At 42.9% G+C, this 25,454-nt stretch overlaps 1 protein-coding gene across 2 annotated transcripts in view; it reads right to left on the bottom strand.

Annotated features, from left to right (window-relative positions):
- Positions 1-24,549, bottom strand: part of insyn1 (inhibitory synaptic factor 1) — a 48,597-nt gene extending 24,048 nt beyond the window's left edge. Inside the window, exons 1-3 of one of the 2 annotated variants that reach the window (XM_034580262.1) lie at positions 23,846-24,549; positions 22,638-23,349; positions 21,735-22,110 (exon numbers count right to left, since the gene is read on the bottom strand). In XM_034580262.1, the coding sequence (XP_034436153.1) occupies positions 21,735-21,878 (144 nt within the window). In that variant the 5' untranslated portion in view covers positions 21,879-22,110; positions 22,638-23,349; positions 23,846-24,549. Of the gene's footprint in view, positions 1-21,734; positions 23,350-23,538; positions 23,806-23,845 lie in introns of those variants that run through there. The other variant, XM_034580252.1, reaches the window with a different exon arrangement.
- Positions 24,550-25,454: the final 905 nt, after the last annotated feature.

Here is a 25,454-nt window from a genome sequence, read left to right as displayed (position 1 = left end):
TATTAAAGTAAAAAAAAAAGCAATTTTTATACGTGTATTTGTTTTAAAAATCTGTTTATGTTTTGTCTGACATCCTGACGACAGCAGGTTTAAGCCGAGCGGTGGCCGTCATACTTTAAAACAATGATCCCGAGAGGCAGGGCTGTAATGATCAAAATGTATATGCAGAGGGGAAAAAACGCACCCCACCCCCAGGACGCAATTAAAAGCACAGTCGTTCAAGCTGGAAAGTGGCCAGCTGTTCTGGGTTAATAGATGGTCTTGGCCAGACGTCTGCGAGGTGACCGCGAGCTGGCAGCCGGCTGGATAAAGCTGCAGATTGTAAGTGGACATGTACTCCGCTTCCCTCTGTGTGCAGTTGTCAGTGGAGATGATGAAGCACCCTGAATCTCCGTCTTTAGCTCCCTCGTCTCGCCCTAATTCTAACCTTCACAACCCTTCTCTCTCTCTCTCTCTCTCGCTCTCTCTCTCTCTCTCTCTCTCTCTCTCTCTCTCTCTCTCTCTCTCACACACGCAAGGCCAAAGCGAGTCTACTGCTGACACGTGGGTACCGTCTCCCCGGCCCCCTGACTTTAGATCCCCAGAGTGGAGTGTCTCTATTCACTCAGGGGAGTTCAAGGAGAGAGCATGATAAAGAGAAAGGAAGATGCAGGGAGCTCATTCCCCGTCTCTGAGAAACAACACACATCATCACGAGTGCTTACTTGGCACTCCACTACTGTACTTTTACATTAGCGTGCCCTCCAACCAGCAGTGAAATCAGTGCAGCGGCAGACGTGATCCGCTTTGACCTGGAATGACATTAAATGGCATGCTAAAATATGTATATTGCTCTAAATATTCACCCAGTGTGTCCTGGTTACAGCTATTTCTTATTTCAGTGCTGCTCTGCTTAGTGGTTTCATTTGGCACCTGCTCTCATTTCTAGAGAAGAAAAAGAGCGAGAAGGAGAGAGAGAGGAAGAGAGAGAGAGAGAGAGAGCAAGGTGGTGGTTGGTTGCAGCCACAAATGTTGGTCAGAAACGAGCAGTAAAAGTCCCACGGACACGTTGCCTCGTAAATAGCCAGGAAAGCTTCCTGTGCCAGCACTTGAAGTCGCATGAATTATCCATGTGCAAATGTACGTTATTAAAAATAAAATATTGCAACATGTAATATTTGACTGACAAGTTGCTTTAATGCCACGGCAACCATTAGACCACAAGTAAAGTTTGTTTCATAATGTAGTGAAATTGTGTACATCAGCAGTGTTGTCGTAGCACAACCTTTCATCTGAAATATGATCGATTGAGAAACATAAAACGCTGATTTTCCCTTCTACAACTCGAACTCCTAAATTATGTATGCGAATATATACTGTACCTACTCAATAATTTATACCGTCAAACAAATGACAAAAAGTATTCATTCTCTCTAATGCAAAATGGAGGATGGATCAGAGGATGTGAGCAGGGGCAATAAATAACAGGTCATATTTGCGGCGTCTCTGGCAGCTCCCATCAAACTGCATATGAAATATTCATTTAATGGATCACACTTTATTTGGATGGTCCAGCGGTGAAAATAAGCGCTAAGTGACTTCAATGTGTTCCTGTAATGCATTGAGTGTTTCATATAACAGTGGGAGAGGTAGTTGGTATATCTCTGGGCTACAGTCTCATCATTGGGCTTACTTCAGGAGTAAGGTGTCCTCAAAGCCTGAAAGCTTTAATGCAGTAGAAACAGAGGAGGGATACAGAAGTGGAGTCTCTTGCAGCTCCGTCTTTCGCACTGGCCTGATTAGTATTCTATCTGCAGCTTAGGACACTGTTCTAAATTTAACCCAAAAAAGAAGGAACTGGACTCACCCCTCCAGCTCAGAGAGAACACACCTGACCAGACCTGAACTGCTCCGGTTTCCTGCTGGAGGGCCGATGTTCGTGTGGGTTTTCTTTTCTTTTCTTGCCTCTGGCCACAATTCTATCACCTGAGTAACACACATGCTTTTGGCCTTGATTGGGTGCTTCTAATGACAGGCCTCTGTGCTGCTGACAGGGTGCTTTAGGCACACACTTACACCAGCACTGCCCTGCCACTGGAATGCTGGGATCCACCTCAGAGATACAATAAATACTTATTCTCTTAAGTTGCATCACATGAAAATGGAGGGACAATAATCAGTGTAAGAGCCTGATGCATTTACTAGTTGGTCATTAAAAATGGGTTAAAATGAGCTTTTCAGACATATTGTTAGCGTCTGTGCAGTGGTTTGCTCTGTTGCCTCAAAGCGAGAAGGTTCTTGGTTCGAATTCTGTTTCTGCCAGGGCCTTACTTGCATCATCTGCCTGTGACTCTAAATTGATGTGAATGGTTGTTTGTCTCTGTGATACGCTGGTGACCTGTCCAGGGGTGTACTCTTGTCTCTCGCCCAGTGTCAGCTGGGATTGGCTCCAGCTCCATGTCAGTGTCAGCTGACCGTCAAAGCATCAGCAGTGTAGATAATGGATGGATATTTGGTTTTAGTTGTCTTTTCTTTTTATTTAAGAAGCTCATGGTTTAACTGTAAAATGTTAAGCCTCGATTACATTTCTTTGTCCGAAGGGAATCATTGCCGTTTTTTTTAAATACATATTTCAGCCGATATATCTCTATCCAAAATCTATTTCTTCCTTATATCTGCATCGGTCCCTAAAATCCATATTGCCTTTAATCAGTGTTAAGAATAAATATGTTAACAAGCATGATCTTCAAGAGAGCTCATATATAGAGTTGAAACTTTGAGGGCTCCATGTGTAGCTCTACAATAAACAGTTGGCCGGTAATGAAGGAATAAATGGGGAAGAAAAAAGACTAATGTGGCCTGTATGTAATATGTAAATGTGGCAGTGGCTTTTAGTCCTTTGTATCTCTTTCGTCACTCTGAACATAGCACATCAGGGTCCTCAGATAGCGAAGGCTGATGCACAGGCAATCAGTGCGGTCCACCCAATTCATTAGCCGCCAGATACCCGGCACTGATGTCAAAAACTCACCGTTCTGCTCCGAGTAATGAAAGTGGCAATAAATGGATAGCTTTGTGGGGAGCAGGAGAGAGGGAAAAAAGAAAGAGTGCGCATCTATTAATGAAATGACAGGGGCAGAGTGTGTGCAGTGAATTAAGAGAATCCGATGGCCTATTTTTTTCCCCCTCTCATTGGAAATCATCAACACTAAATACTGCAATAGCAGATAAAGGAAGTAAATCCAATAAAGTATAAAATGGAAGGAAAATACAGCCACTGGCTGTCAGAAAAGTTTACTGCGGGTTTGTCGTCAGAATTCTCCGCTGCTCTAAAATGAAGTTTAACAGTTAAGAGCTTGCTGTGGTTCACCTTTCATCAAATACATTAAACTGCTATGACAGATTGCCTTTTTTTTTTTATTGTCTTCAATATTGTGAGCATGCAGCACCTCCCACAAGTCCATTCTCCAGCAGTTCAGAGGCATGACACACTTGTGACAGTTATTCTGACACTGTGTTGTGAAAGGAGGATAAGAAGTGAGTTGGTGTGCTGAGTGACGCTGTTGTGCCGGCATTTTCCTGCCTTCCTTGTTGCTTGTGTTCGCCTTTAATGGCTCAGTGCCCCTCAAAGAAATGATACCCGAGGCAACCTACAATTGTTTGTTTTCTGTCTGTCCCTTTTTTTTTTTTTATGATCAGGCTGAAATTATCTGACATTGTTTGACTCGCCACTCCCAGATAAAGGACGTGCATATTGAGAGATGTACACGAGTAGAAAATAAAATCCAAATGAAGCATCTTCATGGATCAGAGGTTTTAGTATCGGGGGCATTTGAAGCCAGTCTTTCTGAAATAATGTGCTGGTAAGCTCTGCACACCTCATTGTAATGCTAAACTGTTGACATAGCAGCGCTCAAGCATTATTTATTTCTTTTTTTTTGTTTGTTCTAGGATTTAAGGCTTGGTTGCATCAGATCTCGTTGTGCAAAGCCAGAGATACAACAGTGTTTTTCATACACTACATGTTCACCAAAGTTGCAACAAACTGCAACAAAGTTTGTTATTCCTCAAGGATATTCACTGGTGTCCTCAAGTCAGAGATCAATAATCCTCTGCCTTCACTAGGCTCAATGCTGTAAAAACAAAATAAACATATTTGTGAAGTGAAGTAATATTTATTGATCATTGTTACCCCCCTTTTTCTGTGTTTAAGTGCATTGCAAGTCATTTAGATTCATTCATATAATAGACTGCAACCTATTGGCCTTAGGATCTAAAGGTTTGTTTGTGCAAACAAATAGAAAGAGAAGCAGGTAATTCAACCATAGGGACAAAAAACTTCCAATAATAACTATTGATATGATACAATATAGTAATAAAACACATCGGTGATGTGAAACACTAGGTGTATCCATGAAGACAAACTGCATTTAAAAATAAATGTAGTCATAGCTTATGTGTGGTTTGCTCCTGCTGCCGTCTTCCTGGGCTTACGCTCATACATATAGTGCTGAGGCAGACAGGCAGGAGTAGGTTGAGAACAGCATGAGGCTGTGTCTTTGCACTGTGTTTATCTAATTGCCTGACCACCGACAGTTAAAGCCAGATCCAAATCCAGCAACTAAATGTTTCCTGAGCTGTTCTCACCGCTTCCTAACCTCCTCTGAGCCCCGTGCGGCGAGCAGGGGCCACAGTCAACTTTTATCAATCCATCAATCAGGCAGGGACTGTCCAAATGAATTTCAGGGCATCAAGCCCCCGCCACCTCTCTGCAGAATTTGGCTTATGGACAGTTACATAACTGCCCATGTTATGTCTATGTAATTAACTAGGGGAGTGTAATGGGGCCCTGCTTAATGATCAATAAGCACATGGTGCTAGTGCATCTCAGGTGTGTCCAATTCCATTTTTGCCAGTTAAACAGCAACAGTTCTAAAGAAATATACAGTCTTTTAAAGCTAGGGTTGGTAATTCAGGAAAAAAATTGCAAGAGCAGGCCACAATAACCAACCAGAGCATCCCACCACCTCCGCTCAGCCGTGATGGGAGGGGCTGAAGACGTGAACTGTCACTCGCTATCTTCTGGCTATTGTCTCTGCTTCAGCGGTCTATGTCTCCCTGCCTCTACGGCTTGTGGAGACTCTGGTCATGCGCAGCGTGAGCATGGGCAGGGATTGAGCTGGCAGGTCGGCTGGTGACAGAGAGTTGCGTCAGCCAATCATTTCATTTGGTCTATTACAGTCCTGCGAGGGACCCGGTCGCTCTTTTTTCCAGACATCTTTATATATTGATGACTTTCTGGACGCGAAGAGAATTTGAAGAAATAAGACAAAAAGTGTTTCAGAAGCAACTTACCAACCCTGCCTTTAATTAATCATGGGTGTGGTTTGGGCATCACATGCCATCAACTAATCAGAGTGCCACCTCCAATTCACTCTGTGCTGATTGCACTTTGGTGTTTTGCAAAGGGCGGATTTTCCAAGAAAGATACAGAACACTTTTCTGCTGAGGAGATATTTTCACTCTGCACAATGCGCCTGACCACTCCTCATCTTAAGACCAACACGCCCACGGGCACTCAAATGGGTGCAGGTGCATTCAGGTCTGAAAGTAGCAGAGGCACTTGTGTCAGGCTAGGTGTAAAATAGGGCACATGATGTCACTCTCCTCCGGGTGTCCAGATGGGCTGCATCTGGTCAAGCTGAGGAGAGGGTGTAGTCAGAGGCCCTGCTCAGACCTGACATCACCGTCTGTCATGGGTGATCCGATCAAAGGTGGACAGCTCCAAGTACGTCTGTTCACACCTGGCAATATATTGTGTCTCCGGTGACCACTTGTGATTGGATCTCAATTCCCTGCTCCCTATGCAAACACACAGTACTGTACGTCGTATCTGTTCATTTGTTCATGTCAGTCCGACTATACAGATCAGTCCATTGTGTTTGAGTGTGTGTGTGTCTCTGAGAAACAGAGTATGGAGGAACAGGAGGGGCTGAAAGATTTGATGTGTTGTGGGTAGTTGTACTATGAAATAATTTATTATTTTATAGTGAAATATAAATAAATAGTAAATCAATACGTTCAATGGTCATATTGTGGTGGTGCCCACTTATTAATCATTATATAGGTAATAGTGTAAACATATTTTCTGTTGCAGATCAGAGAATGTCAACTGAGTAGGTGTTGGTCCATATACTGTATATGGGCCAGGACACATTTGTGTTCACAACTAGTCTATGAGACCACATGTGTCCCCGACCACCCCCGAATATGGTCAGACTGATCGCCTGTCAAAGACTCCTGAGAGCCTCTCGGGTGCGTTCACACCTGTGCTTATCTACAGCTATAGCTTTGAACTGGAGATCAGCTCACCAGAGACGGATGTTTACATGTGTGAGTCTTCACATGTATGCGTCAAAGCCCCTTGTTGTGTTGCTACAGGCAGGAGTTTGAGAGCTTTGTGTGAGATTTACATTTGCTCTATTTTGTGCAAAGGTCACGACGTCAGCGCCCTGTGTCAAAGTAGAGGACTAAGAAAAGGTTTTCAAACTAGAATTCTTTGCACAGCTCTGTAGCTCATTTATTTCCATTCCTTTTGAGATGCACAAACTGATGAGGACACTATTTTCCTGGGCTTCAATGGCTAAAAAGTAGCACTAGGTGTGAAAAGAGTTTTATCTTTACTTATTGAGTTTCTATTCAACACATTGTCTGAACTTATAAAAGAAAAGTCAATAGGAGCAGCATTGACTAAGAAACGAAGCTGAAAGTTGAAAGAAAAAGTTGAAAGAAACAATACTGATCTGAGGAAAGACGTGTGATAAGTACAAAGATGAGGTTTTCATTAACATAGAAAATTGAGGAGAAATTTATCTTTTACTCACAAAAATGACAAACGTTCCCTTTAATCACCTGGACTGCTACATGTTCATGTTGTCCTGTAATGATCTAATTCTGAATCCATTTTTCTTTAATTAAGTTATTTTAAAGGTATGTGTTTTCATTATTAAGGAATTTCGACTTAAAAAAAATCCGTCAGTGATAATATTGTAAAATAGATCTAAACATTGATAAATTGTCAAATTAGAAAATTAAGTTTGTTAATGTAATTCCAACCCTTGTAATAAAAGACATTTTCAGTTGGTTTATGTCATTGCTATGATTTACTCTTACTGTGTTACTTTCTAACATGCTATGGATTCAACAACATACACAGAGTTATTGTGCGTTAATAGGTACTTAGTTATGTTTAGACACTGACAAATATTATGATATTTTTGTCACAAAACAGACAGACAGAACATGATCTGATTCAAAGTCTATCCTTTCTTTTTATTTTTATATATACACAAAAAGAATGAAAACACAACAGCAACTATGTGTGTTTTTCTGTGGATGTTCTTAATTCAGCAGTCCTGGAAAAATGATTTTTTAGATTTTTTTTCCCCATGTAAAAACATTAACATTGGATTAAATGCCCCACCTCCCAAAATGTGCCCTTTAAAAATAGTCTTGTAGTTTTAAATCAAAATCCAATTTGAATACTAATTTAGTTCTTTTACTTTCTGGAAAATCGTGTCCTCATCCTGTGCTGCACCTTTAGCCCTCCATCACATAAAAATCTTTTTCTCCTCCGAACTGATGTTACATTAGATTACATTTCTGAATGATTTCGCCACAGTATGCTCCGTTATATAATATTCTCTATAAACTGAAAATACATGATATCATCTGAAGGAAGCAGGAGGCTTTTGGTGTTTCTGACTTTAAAGGCATTTTCTGTTTTTTGTTCTATGCTTTGCACTTGTTTTTCTTGCCTGTCTTTTATAATTTAGAATTGAAGCTGCACTAAAAACATACACTCCTTTTTAAAAAGGTGTGCGCCACGACAAATTTAGCTTCTCGCAGCCGATTTATTATCACCTACATTTAGATTATAGCACTTGTCGTTGACTAAATGGAGACCAAAGCCGTGTTTGGTTGTCACAAATGACTGCAAAACAAAGGAGCTGATGTTTGTTCAGAGCAAAGGACGTGAAATTCCAACATCACTTAAAACTAAATCAGTTCTGAGAAAGAAAAAAAACAAACAACATAAGGGCACAGATGGATGAAATCTTTCCCTTTCAAATATGCTTCAGCTAACAATCGCTCTCGTCAGCTCCCAGTACAGACGCAGGATTGACGGGGTTTGAATAGCTGGATCCGTTTTGTGTTTCTTTTTCATTGTTGTGAATCTCCAACTGACTTTCATTCGTAGAATTATGGGGTGAACTGTTGACCCTCTGGCTCATGCACCGCGAAGAGGAACAACCCTCCCCCTCCCGGCCCTGGGCACGCTGCTCCAGCTCTGAAAAAGAACTGTTGTCTGCAGGCCAAGAGATAAGCCCTTCTCTCTCTCTTTCTCTGGCTTTCTCACAATGCCTCCATCTTCTCTTTCTCTCCATCATCTCTTGATTCCCAGCCTCGAAATATTTCCCCCACACACGCGCAGACACCTACACAGACTGCGACGGGCATCAGATGCCCTCCTGTGCTTATACCCTTGTCCTACTTGTTTTGTGCTGACAATAATCTCCCCACTCAAAACCCAACAATGGATGACCTGTGTGTCTTCACCCTCACCTGACTGAAAGTCCTGAGTGTGCACGGGCAACCCACTCCATCACGCTGCCCTCTTTGCCAACACGAACAGCTGATACAAGGAGTTATAATTCCAGCTATGACCTTGATATCGGCGGTGTGGAGGTCGTCATAATCGCAGCCGCGCGCTGCTTCAACTCTCGTCCCCACCTTCGTCTAAATCAATGTCAGTGGCTGTAAAGCCCAACAAGGACACACTCTAAACATTGGGTCAATTAGTTAAATAGTTAGTAATGGTGATAAACCTCGAGCTGCAGACTTGGCTGCTATGATTGATGTGGTTGTGACAGAGAGTTTAGCTTGTTGGGAGTCGTTGCAGTCACAGTTTACCTCATGGTCTTCGTCACACATAAATTGGATCACTTATTTCTTCACAGTGCAAAACACATTGTGTTACTCACCACACTGTATTCATTGACCTTTAAAACCATAAATATTATCATACACAGATAATTAAACATTTTTTTTATGAGATGTAAACGTTGTTCATCATAGCTTGTTTTAGTAACTGATTAAAAAATCTGTCCATTTCTTATCCCTTCACAAATAAAAAATCATTGTTAGTATCTCTACCAACAATCTCATTTCCACTGAACAAGCTGTGCTCACTCACTGTGAGACACAAAACTGTGAGTCATAGTTGAATTGAGGACAGAAGAGAGGCTTCACTTCTCTGACTCTTTATCTTGTTCATTCTTTTCTTACCACACACAGCATGTACATAAACTGTTTGCATGTGTAATATTTGCTGCAGTAAATGTGAGTCAGTATGGACAAACACGAGGACGTCTTGTGTAATGGATTCCGCAGAAACGACCATGGTTGGCGATTTAGGAATGCGGAGTGTATTGAATATACTGCATAGTGTATTTTTGTATGCGAGCCAAGTAGCGTAATGGAAGCACAACTTACATTAAGTCAGTCAATCAAACGACATTAACTCCAGTCAACCTTAATGCATGACCACACAGAGCGGCAAGCTTCAGTGGACAGGGTCGAGGTGTCCACTGCTAAAATCAATGGGATCTGTCACTGAAATAGCTTTTTTTGTGTTGATCTTTATCTTCAAATTGATAAAATTAATCAAGCAGTTGACGTCGTAGTATTGTTATAATTAAAGGTTGAATTATTGCCCCTTTGATTACCCTTTGTTCCGTTATTTATGATTTAAACCATAAGTCCTTTCGTTTTTAGCGCTGGTGATTTATTTAAAGATTCATCGGTGGCTTGTTGTTATTTTGTGGACGATACCGTTTTCAAATAAAACACCACATCACCACAATCAGTTTGGGAAACATCAGTCAAACATCAGTTAATTATATCGTAAGACAAGAAATAATAAATTGGACCCATTACATTTTTGGCACTTTTGCTTGGATAAACAATTTAAACTGTTAACTGATCATTAACATCATTTCAGTTGATTGACAAACCAATAATCTGTTGCCACTGTGATTGAATAAAATTCAGATATTAACTTATATTATTATGCTTTTCTTTATAAGGCCCCGCTTGTATTTATTAATTCCTATAAAGTAAATGTTTTGTGCATTTACTTTATATTAAGTAGTCTCAATATATACCTTGTTTTTTTTGTTAAAATCCCTTGAATGCAGATGATCTAATCAGATGTCTATAGATCAGATGTCCTGTTGACACTTCTAAACCATCACATCTTTTTGTGATCATGTGGATTTAGGTTTCTCTTATCAAACAGCTGCAACATCGTACAGAATATGGTTATATAAAGTAGCTAAAGATGCTAATGATACTTCCTGGGCCTGTCAGAATTTTGAGACCCTCGATCAGCTCATTCTTTCAATGATCATTCCCCCATGTGACGGCGGAAACAGCCTCTCACGGGCCTGACACCTGTGATCCCTGACAATTGTGCTCACTGGAGCTCAACAAACTAAGCAGCCATGAGTTAGTGTGTCTGCGTGACACTACAAACAGCAGCCTATAAAAAAAGTATCTAATATTTAAGACAAGATGAAAGTAATATCATGTGCACCCTGCTCCCGATGGCAGGGGGATATTAAAACTGGAAATATTATCTTAAAATGTGAATGTGCACTGTTTATACGGATATGCTTGGTGCAGCACAATGTTGGAAACAGAGAAGACATTCCAGAAGGTTATTAACCTTGGGAGTTTGCTAATGCATGTTCATCAGTGAATTCATCAGTAAATTAATTCTTTTTTTTCCCAAACTGCTTTTTGCATAATCATAATCAGGATTTTCCTCTCTAATCTGCACCTGCAGCACACAACCGGCCGCAGCCCACATCAACCTGCAGTCCCATCCCGACTTAATATCCTTGAGAATAACAGAAGACCAAAAAGTCTAATTATATTTTTCACCCTCATAGAACTCTCTGTGTCGTCTACTTTGCATAAGTGTCCCGACCTCAGGCTTCATCTTCTTACCCATGAACTGGCAACTGCACAGGTGACTGCGCTGATGAGGAAAAATATTAATCACTTAAGCAGTTTGTTGACATGTTCTGTCCCCGTCTGCTCTTAGCTGTGCGAATAATTACCCCTTCTCTCCGCTGTGCCTCTTTCATCTTGCCTTGCCCCTGCGTTAGATGCTGCGTTGTCACGTTATTGACAGTGATAGTGGCGGCAGCCATCCATGCCGTGCCACTGGCAGAGTGCGAGCTGCCAGTGTGAGCTGCCAGTGCGAGGCGACGACAGAAAAGAGAGAGAGAGAGAGATTCCAGATTCATGGAGGGCCGTCTTTGAAGGCACTCAGCACGGTTTAATTCTGTGGTTTAACATGTAAAACGACCAAGATTTTACAGGTGCTGCCCTTGGCAGAAAATCACAAAGACTGTAGTGAAAGATGAATAAACATATCATCATAACAAAGGCCACTTGTTATAAGCGGAACAAAAGGGATTCTTCTTTCAGAAATGAGCTGAATTCATACTTGAAATATAACTCGTTATAATCATGGCCAACTTATTCACATGCAGCCCCAGTACCTGCTCCACCAGCACATGCAGGCACACACCTTATCCACGACACCTTTTCCTTGGAAACCATCCCCAACGAAATTTAACACCATTAGTCCAGTTTAAAAGAAAAAGCCTATATCCACTGAGCCAAAGTGATGGAACAAAAAAGAAAACCACAGAAATATTGGAACCTACAAAGTCTCCTCGTTGTTGTTTAGTCACCCAACTCACAGCATGCACAGAGGCGAAGTGAACAGGAGGCTTTTCTGATTCATCAATTTAGTGCAGTTGTCTGATACTAATCTGTAAAAATCTATTTTCTTTGTCTTTTTTTTATGGTTAATACTGTCTCCAGCACTAGTTCTACAATACACATTTGAGTCACATTACTGCGATGATACCCATACCCAAACAATCTAAATGGCTTAATGTTGCTAGATTTATTCTCGTCTCACCCATTGTGAAATTCAAATGGTAATTTGTGCGATAAGTGACAACAACCAAAAAAAAAAGAATAAAATCTGACTCATCTATTAAGACAGGTCCCACTCAGGTCGACAATGCGGATTAATTATGACACCCTGGGCCAAGCTCAGACACCCTGCTTAGATATTCAGACAGACAGGCTCCTCGTGAAGTAATTAATGACATTTAAATGTTAAATGGATCTCTGTCTCGTTGGCATTAATTAGGCGGATTAGAAACAAATCCCAGTAAGAGAATCTTATGTTTTGGCATTTTTGGCGCTCTGTTGCTCAAATGCCGAGGTGTATTACCTCTGTATTAGCCCGTTACCTGCGAGATATATTAATGGAATATATGCAATATTTTTGGCAGATGTGTCTATTCTTTCAAAACTTTCAAATGTCATTTACAGTTTCATTCAGAAATGCTGTTATGATCCTCAGCCACACAAGTTAAACTTCAAACCCAACCATTTTACCAACTTACATGCGGATCATTTAATACATATGGGTCATGGTTCTTGGCCATGCACGCTCCCAGGCTGTGCATTACAACCCCAACAAGTTAGTCTAGGTTACATCAAACCATTTTTACCATTACACAAACCAAAGTCTAAACCAACCATTTTATTCATGAGCTTTGTGGGATCCTCTGCACAATCCGAGAGTCAGCACAACCTTAATTCAGGACAAAATATCCCTCAAGAACGGCAATGTACTGTTGCCTTGGCAGAACAGTTTTCCTGGGTCAAATTCAGCCATACAAAACAAAGTGAGATAGCTTTCTTTGTGCTCAACTGTCAGAGCATGTTAGAAATAATTTTGTGAAAGTCAAACTCTGTTCATTGCCAAGAAAGGTTGTCAAAAATATGAAAATGTAATTATCCAAATCCTAAGTCTATCAATAAATACACCCCAAATCTCCAAAGACACACCGTTGACGTGTCTGATTGTACATTGCTTAAACACAAAGCTGAGATCTTTAGAAAAGGCTTTGCCATGTGGAGATTTTTAATTTGCAGTTTTGCACTCTGTAGATAAATCAATAAAGCAACCAAATATTATAGAACCTAAGAAATGAGTTTTCCGTTGAGTGCCGTGTCCTTAATCTGTCCTCTGTGCTTGTTGTTTTGCCACCACACAAACAAATGATGCCGAGAGAAATGTACTTGGTGATAAATGACCACAATCTATGCTAATGTTAAGATCTAACAACATCCCTTATAGAATCGTTGGACCTTATGTTTTGAGATAATACAACCACGCTTTGGAACAGGAGGCGTCATTCAGTGTTTTCTAAAACACATCCACAACGTGGAAATACTTCAGTGACATGTCCCCTCCCATGAATTTAACACTAGGATCTCAATGAATGATACAGACTTTAAATGTGTCAAACTGCAAGCGCCAATTAATTCTGCAAGTTGTCAGGCTGAATGTTACTCAAAGCGTCTATAAGCGCCTTTCTCCCATGATAGTTAACAATGACTGTGTTTCAATGGACACCAACATTTAGCCAATAAGTCTGAATATCCCATGTAAACAGCCTTTCCTGATTAAGATCATACTATGAATAAGTAATAATGGAATTAAGACATGTTGAGTATTCCGCAGTATGTAGACTAGTATACGTCCAAATGGCATTGTAACATCCTATTGGAGTTTTCGCACCATTTTTCCACCTACACAGCATCTGCTAAATGCCCTGAAAAATGAAAAACTATAAAGGAGTTGTAGTCATAATCAGGCTTTGCTCCGTTATGAATGAAATATTCTATTAGCAACTCAAACATCTACTCAAAATGGTGTCTTGTCTCTGAATAGGGTCAATAGTTTGAATATTGGTTTCCATGTAGTCATAGTCATTAAAGTGGCCAGTGACACACAGTGCATTTTACAATAAAGAACTTAGAATACGCATTTCCACTATACAAAATACCACAAACTGGTTTTGATATCCTTTCAGGTCCTAATATGAGCTACTGAGCCAAGAAGCCAAACCTCAGTCTATTATTCATTAACATGATAAAATCAAGTGAGAGCATGAAACTGAGCTGACAATACAACTTTATACATAATCTATACTTGTTTTGACATTCAACTCATTTTTAATTAGGCTTCTTTTGTCTCGTCTCTTTTCTACATTCCCCTGCGATATTCAACATCACAGATGCCATGCCTTTATTAGACCCGGAGAAGTGAGTCACACTGTTATAAATGTACTTGTCACACTCGCACAGAACAAACAACCAGATGCATCATCATTTTTCCACGGTTCAAATATCACAGATGCTCAAGAAACCACTTGCTGGTGCTCGTGTGCTATCTCACCTTCTTCTTGTTACATGTAAGGATGGACATGTGACGTGTGCAGTGTTTCGGCTGCAGTTATTGCAGTTGAGCGGTTTCTGCTGGTTAAGATTGAACAATCACATTGGAAACTGGGTTGATTTATGATGCATCACAGACTCCTGCTAAAAATAAAAGGAGGGACAAAAAAAAGGCTTGTGATGATCCCTCAGTATAACACAGTTCCTGCGATGTAGCCGGGTTAAGCTGCTACGCTGCTAAGTGGGTTGGCCCATGCTGCTCTGACAACTTTCACACGCTACAAAAATATAGCATCTCTTCAGATTCTGTTGACTTCATCAGCAGGTATTTTTTCGGTATGCCATACATGCATCTGCACGCTTGGCAAAAGAAGTAGTGTCCACACACTGTAAAGGAGACAGTCGGCCTGACGGCCTAATGGAGAGCAAGCTGTCCCTCTGCGTACAGTATGCTTTGACACAATGAGATGATGTAGCTATTCTTGGAGGCAGCTTGGTGCACTTCCATGGATGCCATTTTTTCACACCATTAACTACAGCCTACTGGTTTTATTCACAGCACACAGATAGGCCAAAACAATCCTAAACACGCCCACGAACCAGCACAATTGCAACAATTGATCTAAGCTGTTCCACCCAGTCCGTCGCAATTCTGTGCACCAGAAGAAACCATTATCTCCATCCACCTTTCATCTCTCTCTTTCTCTCTGTCTCTGCCTGTGTCTCTCTAGCATACAGTCTCTGTCTTTCTTTGCTCTGCCTTTAAGACCCTTTTTCATCCTATTCAGCTCTATCATTGCCGAGGGACACGCAAAAGGGTTCGTGGCTGAATCACAAAGTACAAACATGCATTGTGGAAGAAAAAAAATCCCTGCTTTATCTGTAACTAGCCCACAGTAGGAGTATTAGTTGATAAAAATCAATGAGCATGACGAGCGCAATTTTTGGAGTGTTTACCTCAGCAGAGGTCTAACCTAAAGCCCTCATTACAGTCTATGCTGAGTGCAGGGTTCGCAGAGGGAGGCGCAGCTCAAAGGGCCAGGTAATCCAGTGGGTCTTACAGGCATGATGGGCTAGTCAATATGCTGGGCCTGCATCTTAAAGAAGCTGGAGCTCCACAGCAGAGCTAGGTAAAAGAGACTCAGGGGAATGCTTTCCATGGTGCAGTTTTATTCTCTGCACAGCTCTCAAGGTTAGATGCAGCCAACTCTTAACCCGTTGTGTACCACAACTCCCTCCATCCTCGATTCTGCTCTCCTTTCAGTCCGTCCTCAATTCTGCTTTCTCTTTCACGTGGGCATTGAGGAATTATAGATTCTAACTGCAGTTGCAAGGTAGTCTGGTCAGGCGATGAACAGGGTGTTTGATATCCCCGCCCTTCATTAAAGCAGTGCCATTTGTATCAGGGTATCTGTTGTGTTATCTAGTCAGTGGGGTCACTATGATGGATTTTGTATCTCAAACATGAGCTTGGCTGTAGCTGGGTCCATTTAAAATCAGTTCAAGCTGAAGATGTTGTGACATTGTGCTTCAAATCTCGCAGCAGTGTCTCATCAGCCCCGAGAGAAAGTGAGACCCTGATTCGTTCCGAGAACAGACACGTTTACGCGGAGTTCAGCTCAAGGCAGCAGCACAGGTGTGGAGATGGCCGGCTGTTTGGTATTCAGTGAGGAATAGATAAGGCTTCAGGTGCCTTGTTCTGGTTGTTTTCCTGAGCAAAGAGAGCTCTGCTAGGGGCACGTCACCAAGTTTAATTTAGGAATTTAATTTCCACACACAAAAGAGGTCAGGCAAGGAGGAGCAAATTGACAGACAAAGTAGGCGGGTACTTCGTCGTTTCCTCCAAATGACTTTTAATGAGAAGAAACCCTTTGGCCCAGGTATGTCAGGTTTGAAGGGTACTTGGCTTCAGCTTTGCCCACTGAGGCTTTGCTGCCCTGCAAGGACAGCAGGTTTTCATGATCACGTGGTCGGAGGCTGGGCTAAAACCAATGCCTTAATCTGAAGAAAGTGAATGCTCCAGTTGAGATGACTGGGCTGTGGTCAGCTGGGCAGTGAACACACCACACCTGCCCCCAAAGTGGTTGCTTTGTGGGAAATTATCCACCAGGATCAGCTTTGTTACTGAAATTGTCGCTGCTGATTTGGACACACAGAAAGTACCACAAATAGTAAGATTGAAATGGATTTTAATCCTTTTTGCACATGTGCACTACTTTTTTTGTCAATGGTGTCCACATATTTATCCAAACTTTTAATGTGTGATGAAAATTTGATCCATATCATGAATTGGGATATATTCTAAAGTTTGAAATTACTTAAATATTGTGACGTGCCTCTGCACTGACCCATTTTCCTTACCGGAATCAGCAAATTTCCAAATATTATTGTAATGCACTTAAACACTCACATACTTCTAATTTCCCATATTAATAGGATCAACTATTGCATGTGTTTATCAGTGTCCTTCATATTTTCCTGCTTCCTGAGAGAAAGTGATTGCGATAGCACCCATTCTTGCTTGGCACTTCTCCTGTCCTGGTCAGCAGCAGCAGCAGCAGGGAGAACGGAGTGAGGAGAGGATGTGGCCCCTGCAGGAGAAAAATAGCCTTTTGATTTTGGTTTCGCTCTCCCATGGGCTGCCTCTGGGTTTGGAACAGATTTGGTTCAGTGCTGAGCTGGGTAGCTTCAGTCGAGAGCCGACCGTGGTCCCCAACCCCCCCCCGTTCTATGTGGATTTGTCACAACTGATTTCAGCCTCGATCATGAGACACCACTGGCTGGATTACTGGCTGATATGGGGCAAGAGTTTTGGACACGTCACCTTACACACCAGGCTTTAACAATGCAGTACTGAAGAGAGCCTCAGATATGAAAGAACAGCGCGTGATGGCATTTCTGATCAGATCATTAACATCACAGTTTTTCTTTGACAGACTCCATTTTAGCACAAATGCCTTGATTTGAGAGCCAGGCCAATGGAATAATGTGGCCGCATTACTGGGAGATGAATAGATCCTGAATAGACCACCCAGTTGGGCCACATCGGACTCTTTCCAATAAACAAGCAGAGCTCGAGGGTGAGAGATGATACAGTAGTTGTGCTGCTCCTACTCACAGGTGAAAACACGATGACTGCGATTTTCCGTAGATCAAAAGCATTCATGACGCACTTTCAAAAACCTATTATATAATACTAAAACTGCACGGTGGCCAGTGTCATTAATAAAGCTATTACTCAGTACTTCATTCCTAAAAAGCTGACATGTGGAGGATGCATTTTTCACCTGACACCAGTGTTTTCCTGCTGCCTCTCTTCTCCTGGCCTCGGGCTGAGTAGAAAACAGTAAGCAAGTCTCCAGCATATGCACGAGGATGTGCAGACAACTGTGACAAGGCTGACTGATAGAGGCCGAGGTCCTGGACGAGCTGCACTCCGTTATTGATAATTGCTCTTTGTCCAGCTTATATTCACTCCTCTCATTTGGAGGTTTAAGTCTACAAGTCCTGATTGCCTCCCTGTGTTCATTTGTCCTGAGGCGAGTGCAGACACACGGCATTCTCTGCTCATTGTATGATTCTGCATAATAACTACATTCACATAATAACAGTCCATCATTCCTGTTTGGTTCCATATAAGGATGTGCAGCTCACTGCCAATCCCCTTCCCCCCCAAGCCCATGTTTCTGCCTCTTCTCCCCCGTCTCATTTTTTATCTTCGGCACTTCATTAAATTCTTTCAATTTACCAGTCTGTATGTCTCTAATATTCAACATGGGTGCACTCCCACACTTTCATTTCCTTAGTTGCCCTTGTTTTCCAGTGTAATTCAGTTTAAGTAAAAGGAAAAACTCTGCATCAGAAAATGTCTTGTTATTCTTATTGCGGTGTCATTTTTGTCTCCCTCTGCTTATCCTCCAAAGTCCAAGGTTGACATGATACCAAAATGAATTATTTCCTCTAGAGTTGCCACTCCTGCCAGTGTTATTATTACAAATGGAAGTAGTTTATCAGAATATTACCTTCCGATGTCCTTCCTTGAGATCCTTTTCATTTTACCTGCCGTGACGCCCGTAATGGGATTCGCAAGTAAGACAGGCTGCGTTTGACTCTAATGGGATTTTGAAAGGGAACGATCTACATGTGTTCTCTGTGACATTTTTCTTTGACATGTAAAAGACATTTACTGCTTTACGACTGCGCCACAACATGGGCTGAAAACACGGTTACAGTGCATGATTCACTTTAATGATCTCCACAAATCCTGTTTTATGAAAGATTAAGACGTTTTATGTGGCAGCTTGGACGTAGGTGCCCACTTGACACAAGTTGCCAAGTCTGTACTGAGCGCAAATGCAGAAACAGCTGATGATAGACATCAACTCACCTTAAACTAAATAGTAATAACTTATATTGTCCCGCATGATCATGGCTCCCAAACTGGGGACCACTACATTATGTGATTGGCCAGGAAGGTTACCTTTGTCTCAGGTAAAATCCAAAACTGACATTATAAAACTCAGGGACCAGAGGATTTGAAGGATTAAAACTGCAGTGTGTTTGCACAGGCGTAACATCCTTAAGTGCAAGTTTACTTTATAATTCAACATTTATTACTGCTTCTTTCTCAGTTGGCCTCGAAATGGCGGACTGTATATTTTGCATTTGCTAAAATTTCAATAGAAGTACACTTAAAAGCAGGAGATTTTTAAATTTAACGTTGTTGCAAATGTGAGTCAATGTCTTTAACGTTTAATGTGCCGACCTACCAGGAAACGTTTTCCATTTACATGTGGTTAAAGTTTAATGGTAGGTTCACCGCAGTGTTGGATTAACTGCACTTAGTGTTGCTTGCAGTGATTCAAACTCTCTGGTGAAAAGGGTGAACCTATTTTTTTTGCCATTATTTAACAGTGAGTTGAGGCGGTCCTCTAGGGAAGGAATATTTAGCAATGAGGATGATGAATTCTGGCAGGCAAGAAAGTAAGAGACATGGATGACCCTTTGCTTTTTTTTCTTTTCTGAGACAATGCCTTTATGAGGATAAGGGTGGAATCAGTAGAGGTGAAGGTCTTTTTAAAAGGATATGTTCACATTTTAAACCCACATTTTATTCTCCATGTTTATCATTCGTGTAGAAGTGCTTGTTGATATCAATTATCAAGTATAACATTGTGCTGAAGAAACAAGAAGTCCAATTTGGACTTGTTTAATATTTACTTCTGAAGAAATGGTAAAAAAAAAAACTACTTTGTGAATCCTCATTGAAAATATAAAGGCATCAGCCCTTGCACTAATGGCCTGAAAAAAAAATCTGGAGAACATGCTTTTTTTTTAATGGCTGCTGCACAATACAGCGAAGATCACACAGCTAAAATTTGATTAGAAAACCTCCTGAAACGTCACATTTTAACTCATGCGGAGGAATCAATTAGTCCAAATGAACACTGCGGTGTACGCACGTTTGATGCCATGTGGGGTTTGATTCTCTCTTTGGATCCAGCTTTTGACTCAACTGGCTCAGTGTGCAAGTGCTGAACAAGGACACTGTAGGTGTGTGTGATCTTGAGCTGTGAGAGCAGCACTGTGAAGTAAGAATAGTAACACACCGGCAACGTCTTAATTTCTGGCCAGCTACGTGCTCCGTGGTGTCAGCTTTAACACCTCAGAGCACTGCAGCGTCTCCAGCTCCCCCAAGACCTTGTGGGTGATAATCAGTCATTACTGCTCCACAACTGAGATATTTATTTCACCACATGCACATGGCAATTCATCATTTATTTATGTGACAGTTGTTATCTATTACGATGCTCCTTTCATGTGGCCAAGAATGAGAGATTTTATGGAACATTAGGCTCCCATGCATCTGATGGCGCAACACTGATTCTGTTTCTTCATCCCCCCTTGATACAGTCTGCAATCCCACAGGTCACTTAATTGCAGGATATTGATACCAGCATTATTGCTGCCACTGCAGCTAATGTGATTCCTTGGCCATTTCAATATGTGGGATTGTGCTTTCCCAATAAAAAAAAAAATGACATTTGAGCCACTGTGCAGCTGGCAGAGGCACCGGCCGTGCTTTTGTTTATAAATAGCCCCAGCCAACATTATTCCACTTGCAGTTGTCCCATAATCATCAATCACTCCCGCGCGCAGGCCGACTTTTCCTGCTCACCAGAGGGAAGGTGCGCCGTTAGCTGTGGCCTTGCACCTCCAACTGTGCAAGTACATAAAGTAGAGCAGGGTGACTGGGACTGAGCTGGGATTCGGGGAGACGAGAGGATGAGGGAAAGGTCCCTGTGCAGTGATGGAGGGAGTTATGGCAGCTTCGCCGTGGCCATTCGAAACCCTCCCTCTTGCTTCCAGTCTTTACATGCACCAGCATCGGTGTTTTTCACTTCCTCAACACATTCGGAAACACTCACATATTCGCACACTCCCTCTGCATCCCTGATCGGAGGCAGGTGGGAGGCTAATAATGTGATGCGCTTGGAAGATGTGGGATGGGTCGGACACACCTGTTTGCTCAGGTTTCATTTGTCTCTGTCGCCCTATCGGCTCTTTCTTTGGAGGAGCTTTGCAAGAGGAGCTCACGGCTTTGAAGACGCTGCAGAGGGAGGATCTCAGTGAGAGATGATGAAGGCCATTTTGTGTTAACACACACACACACACACACACACACGTGAACAGATGTGCTCTGAATGTCAGCCATCACACTCATAATTAATTTGTCCATATACTTGCAGATGCATGTAAGAGCCCATGCACACATGCAATATCTGTCTTTGCTGATCATAGTTCAAACTGTATATACACACGCACACACACACACACACACACACACATACGCATACACACACAGTGTAACCATGGCAGTTACAAAAAATCCAGTAGGAATCCAGCTGATCCTTAACAAAATGGTTATATAACTACCGCAGCACTAAGTCTTGTATCTTATCTAAGCATGCCTCTGTTTCCTTTCAACCCGGCTTTGCTGCTTTTGAGCTGCTCTTCAAATCTACTGTACCTCCCACAAGACCCCACTGAACACATGAAGGACATTTGTAATTGCCGATCAGCAAAGGTTTTCTCAGAAAAAGGTGGACGGCCTCACTGCGGTTGTAAGCAACAATATCCTCCTGTTACCCAAAAAACTGAAATATTGAGATCTCATAACTTTCAAATCTTAATCAGAATCTCCATGCTGCGAAAAAGAATTTCACACCTAGTTAAATGCAGCCTACTTGAGAAGCACACCCACCTGGCACCCACAGTCTCCCTCCTTCTCCCCCTGTTCCTCGCTAAATCTCCCCCGTAAGCCTGATCTGTGTGAGCAGATTTTTGAACCTCACCTCCCGGAGTTCCTTGGCCACATCCTTGAGCTCTTTGAGAATGCCGTCCAGCTGGTCGATCACCATCTTCATGTGGCTGCGGATGCGTTCTCTCGGGCTGGGGGTCTCAGAGGTGTCCCGGGCCGGAGCTCTGCTGAGGGACATCCTTTACAGGGCGACGTGGGGCCAGTGGCCAACAGGCTGAGGGCGTGGGGGAGCCGAGTCGGGGTCCATGTCTTTGGCTACGGGGAGCCTCAGTGCTACTGATCCGAACAGGGGCCCCGGACGCGCAGGGAGACCTCAACATCTTAAAAGCACCTGGGCAGCCAAAGCACCTTGCCTCGCCCGCACACTCGGCGCAGGGTCACGCACTGACATCCATGCCCTCTGGTCGACGCTTCCAGAAAAGAGGAGAAAAAAAGCATGGGAAAAGTCCAACGCTGTAAATCCATGGAAAAGGAAGAGGCAAAATACATGGGCTAAAGCTGGTATGAAACTCTTACATAATCACATTGAGCCAACTCATCTCATGTGTCATTGTGTACGTTTGAAATTGTTCTCGAGGAGGAGCTATTTAAAAACGTCTATACAGAGAGGAGACTTCTTCCCTCTGCCACTTGTCCTGCACAATCTTTTTTACTCATGAAACGCAGTAACATAATGGCAGGCTAACAAGCTATCCAGCATAGATAGAAAAAATAGAACTCCCAGCAGTGGCTCAATTTTCCAAATTATCCTGTTCTACATTATTGGTGGCCAGCGGGGACACGATTTGCCGTCTTAATATAGTCCCTCAGTGAGGGCTACTGTCTTTAAAGAGAGAAAGGACAGATCCTTTTTTTGGGAAAAAGGAGATATTCCTCTGTGCAGGTTGACGTTTCCTCCTCGGGAAAAATTTAAAAATGATTCTCAGTAGAAACTCACTTCAAAATAAACTTTGCTTCACATCCATTTTTCTTTGCAAATTACGACTTAATCATTTTGTCCTTCATTTCCTCGCCCATGAAAGCGAGAAAGGTAGGTGTGGACTTTTTTTTTTTTTTTGTTGCACTGAGCGTCCAATATCTCCCCAAAGCAGGGCTTATTCCAGGTGGCGTGGGATCAGAATGAATTGATTTCTAAGCCAGCGGAACGTGACTTGTGATGAGAATTTGTGGAGGGATAACAAAACAATCATGGTGTCGAAGAGACACAGTTACAAAAAGGGGGGCTGGAAGGCGAACAAGCACCTTCCTCTGGAATTTGGGTGGCAGCTCGTCTTATGCAACAGCACGTGCCAAGTCCTCTCGCAAAAACACTGACCCCCAGCAGTCCACAGGGGTGTGCCCAAAAGCCAAGGGAGCAGAAAGAGGGGAAAAAGGGATTCTCTTCTCTCCTTCAGTTGTTGCTAAGGGAACCCGCTCTGCCTCCTTGTGCTGTGATTGGATAATTATTTTACTTCTTATCCGTGTAGTGTGTGTTTTCTCCCTGGACTCTTTTCAGAGAGGCAGCGAGCTCCGTGCCATCCAGCAGGACCAAATAAATCCCATGAAAGCTTCCCAGAGGAGCCCCAGAGAACAAGCGGGGGGGAGATCTTCTCGCCAAATCCAGGGCGATGCCACTGCCACGGGGCGCGCTGGCCAATCACACATGGCACCTGGACAGATGGGAAGGAAAGCAATCACTTATTCTGTCATGTCTCATCCTCCTCTCTTTTTGCTCATTCCTCCCTCTTTCTCTACTTCATAGCTGCATGAAAAGAGTGAGGGAGACTCGGAGATGGACAGCAATGAACTGCGTTGACACATCCACACACACAGATTCACACTTGCACACACCTACTCACCTTTCCTGTGCATCATTTGGCTGTTGCTATGCCCAGAGCTCACTGTCCACGCACAGCGGGATCATCCATGCTACACACAACCTGCTGGTTCTTTAGCAGTCCCTCACACACACACAAACACACACACACACACTGACATCTTCGCTTCTCGCCACCTTGCTGTCCTCTCTTTCTCTCTTGTCTCTATCTCTCTCTCACAGTTTCTCTCTTTGACATACACACACACACACACACACTCACTCTTCCTTTCTCTCACTGTCACCCACACACTCACACACAAGCTTCTGTCTGTCCCTCCCCTACTTACTGTCTTGACAGAGGGAGAAGCTTCTATCAGCAGGGTGATTTCACTCTGAGGCTGTGGCTCATCAGAGGAGGAGTAGAATTAGGAGGAGGAGGAGGAGGAAGAGGAGAAGGCAGGAGGCATGAGATGGGAGCGATGAATGGCCCTGATGGCACTCTGAGAAGGCAGAGAGGAGGCTGAGGATGACTAAGAGCCAGAGCGGTGAGGAGAGCTCCTGCCTCGGACTGTGATGCCGACGCGGCCGCTACCATCACTCAGATCACTGTGCTGCCGAAAACGAGCCACCCGTCATCCCAGTCAGCGTTCGCCTGCATCAGGAGGCAACAGACAGAGCTGCTGTTGCTGCTGTGAGGAAGGAGCTGTGTGATTCCAATGACAGCCTCTCTCTCTCTGCCTATCTGCCTCTTTTTGTCTCTCTCTCTCTCTACCCCCCCTTCTCTGTCACTCTCTCTGTTTCTCTCTTCCTCCGTCCCTGTCTCCCTGCCCCTGCGCCCTCGCTGTGTCCTCGCTGACTGCCGGATGAAGGGAAGCTGATGCCAGAGTTTATCGTGGGGCTCAGGTTCCTGCCAGCACCACTCGACTGCTCTGCTCAGCTCTGCGGAGGAGGGGCTTGGCGCTTTAAAGGCACAGTGAATCGCACAGTCCCTCCTCTGCCTCGCTCCTCTCCCCGTCTCCTCTCTGCCGGCGCCTACACTCCCTCACTATCTCCCCTCACACTGCCTATCTCGCCTTTGTCACAGTTCTATCCAGGGTGTTATCTCTCTCTTAAATCAGGATGAAGTCTTCCTCTGCCGCCAGGCAAGCGGTCTCTCGGGACGAGGTGTCCAAAATTTCCTCGGCTGTTACATCATTAATATACAAAGCAGGTTGGTGCTTGATGACCTCATCTGACTGAGAGACAGAAATAGGGAGGGAGGGCCAGCATGACTTTTTCTCTCCTCCGTCCTCTTCATCAGGTTTTTTTTTTTCTTTTTTCACTACAAGAAACAGCCCTGCAGAAGCCCACCATCAGAGGCGATTACCCTCATATCAAATAAGTTTTCTGAAGGAGATAATGCAACAGTAAAGCAAATTCATAATGACAACTTCTTGAGCGATGTACTCCAGTTTCCAGAGGGTTTTTGGCTGATAAGTGTAGTGAGCAGCCAAAGGCTCCATGCATTCCTTAGCATAATTGTAAAGAAAAAATTCAGAGTGCATTCCAGTTAGGAAATTTGAATTGGTTCTGGGGTCCTCTGTGGTTTCTGCTACCAGGATCACAGATGTTATGCTGATGCTGTAAGGCTAATTGGGGGAATATTCTGCTGTATAATAAATTCTCTTTTGCATGTTTTCTTTGATTAATAAATGAACGAGTTTGGCTTCTTAAAAAGAAAAAATAATAAAGAGACGCTTCATATTCCATGTTATCCTTCTCTAAGTACACAGTCACACTGAGTTATCTTAGCGCTGCATCAATTTCTTGATGTGTCACATCCTGAAGTACTCTGTGGCTCTTTATGGAGGTTGACAACTGCAATGGGATCCTGTGCCTATTCCGTGCGTTTCCACACGGCTGCTGCAGCACTACACCGACAAGTTGCCTCTCACACACTGCTCGCTGCAAGAAACA

The sequence above is a fragment of the Hippoglossus hippoglossus genome, chromosome 3 (genome assembly GCF_009819705.1).
Source record: "Hippoglossus hippoglossus isolate fHipHip1 chromosome 3, fHipHip1.pri, whole genome shotgun sequence".
NCBI lineage: Eukaryota > Metazoa > Chordata > Actinopteri > Pleuronectiformes > Pleuronectidae > Hippoglossus > Hippoglossus hippoglossus.
The sequence above is the reverse complement of the archived record's forward strand: the minus strand, read 5'-3'. Positions and strand labels throughout refer to the sequence as shown.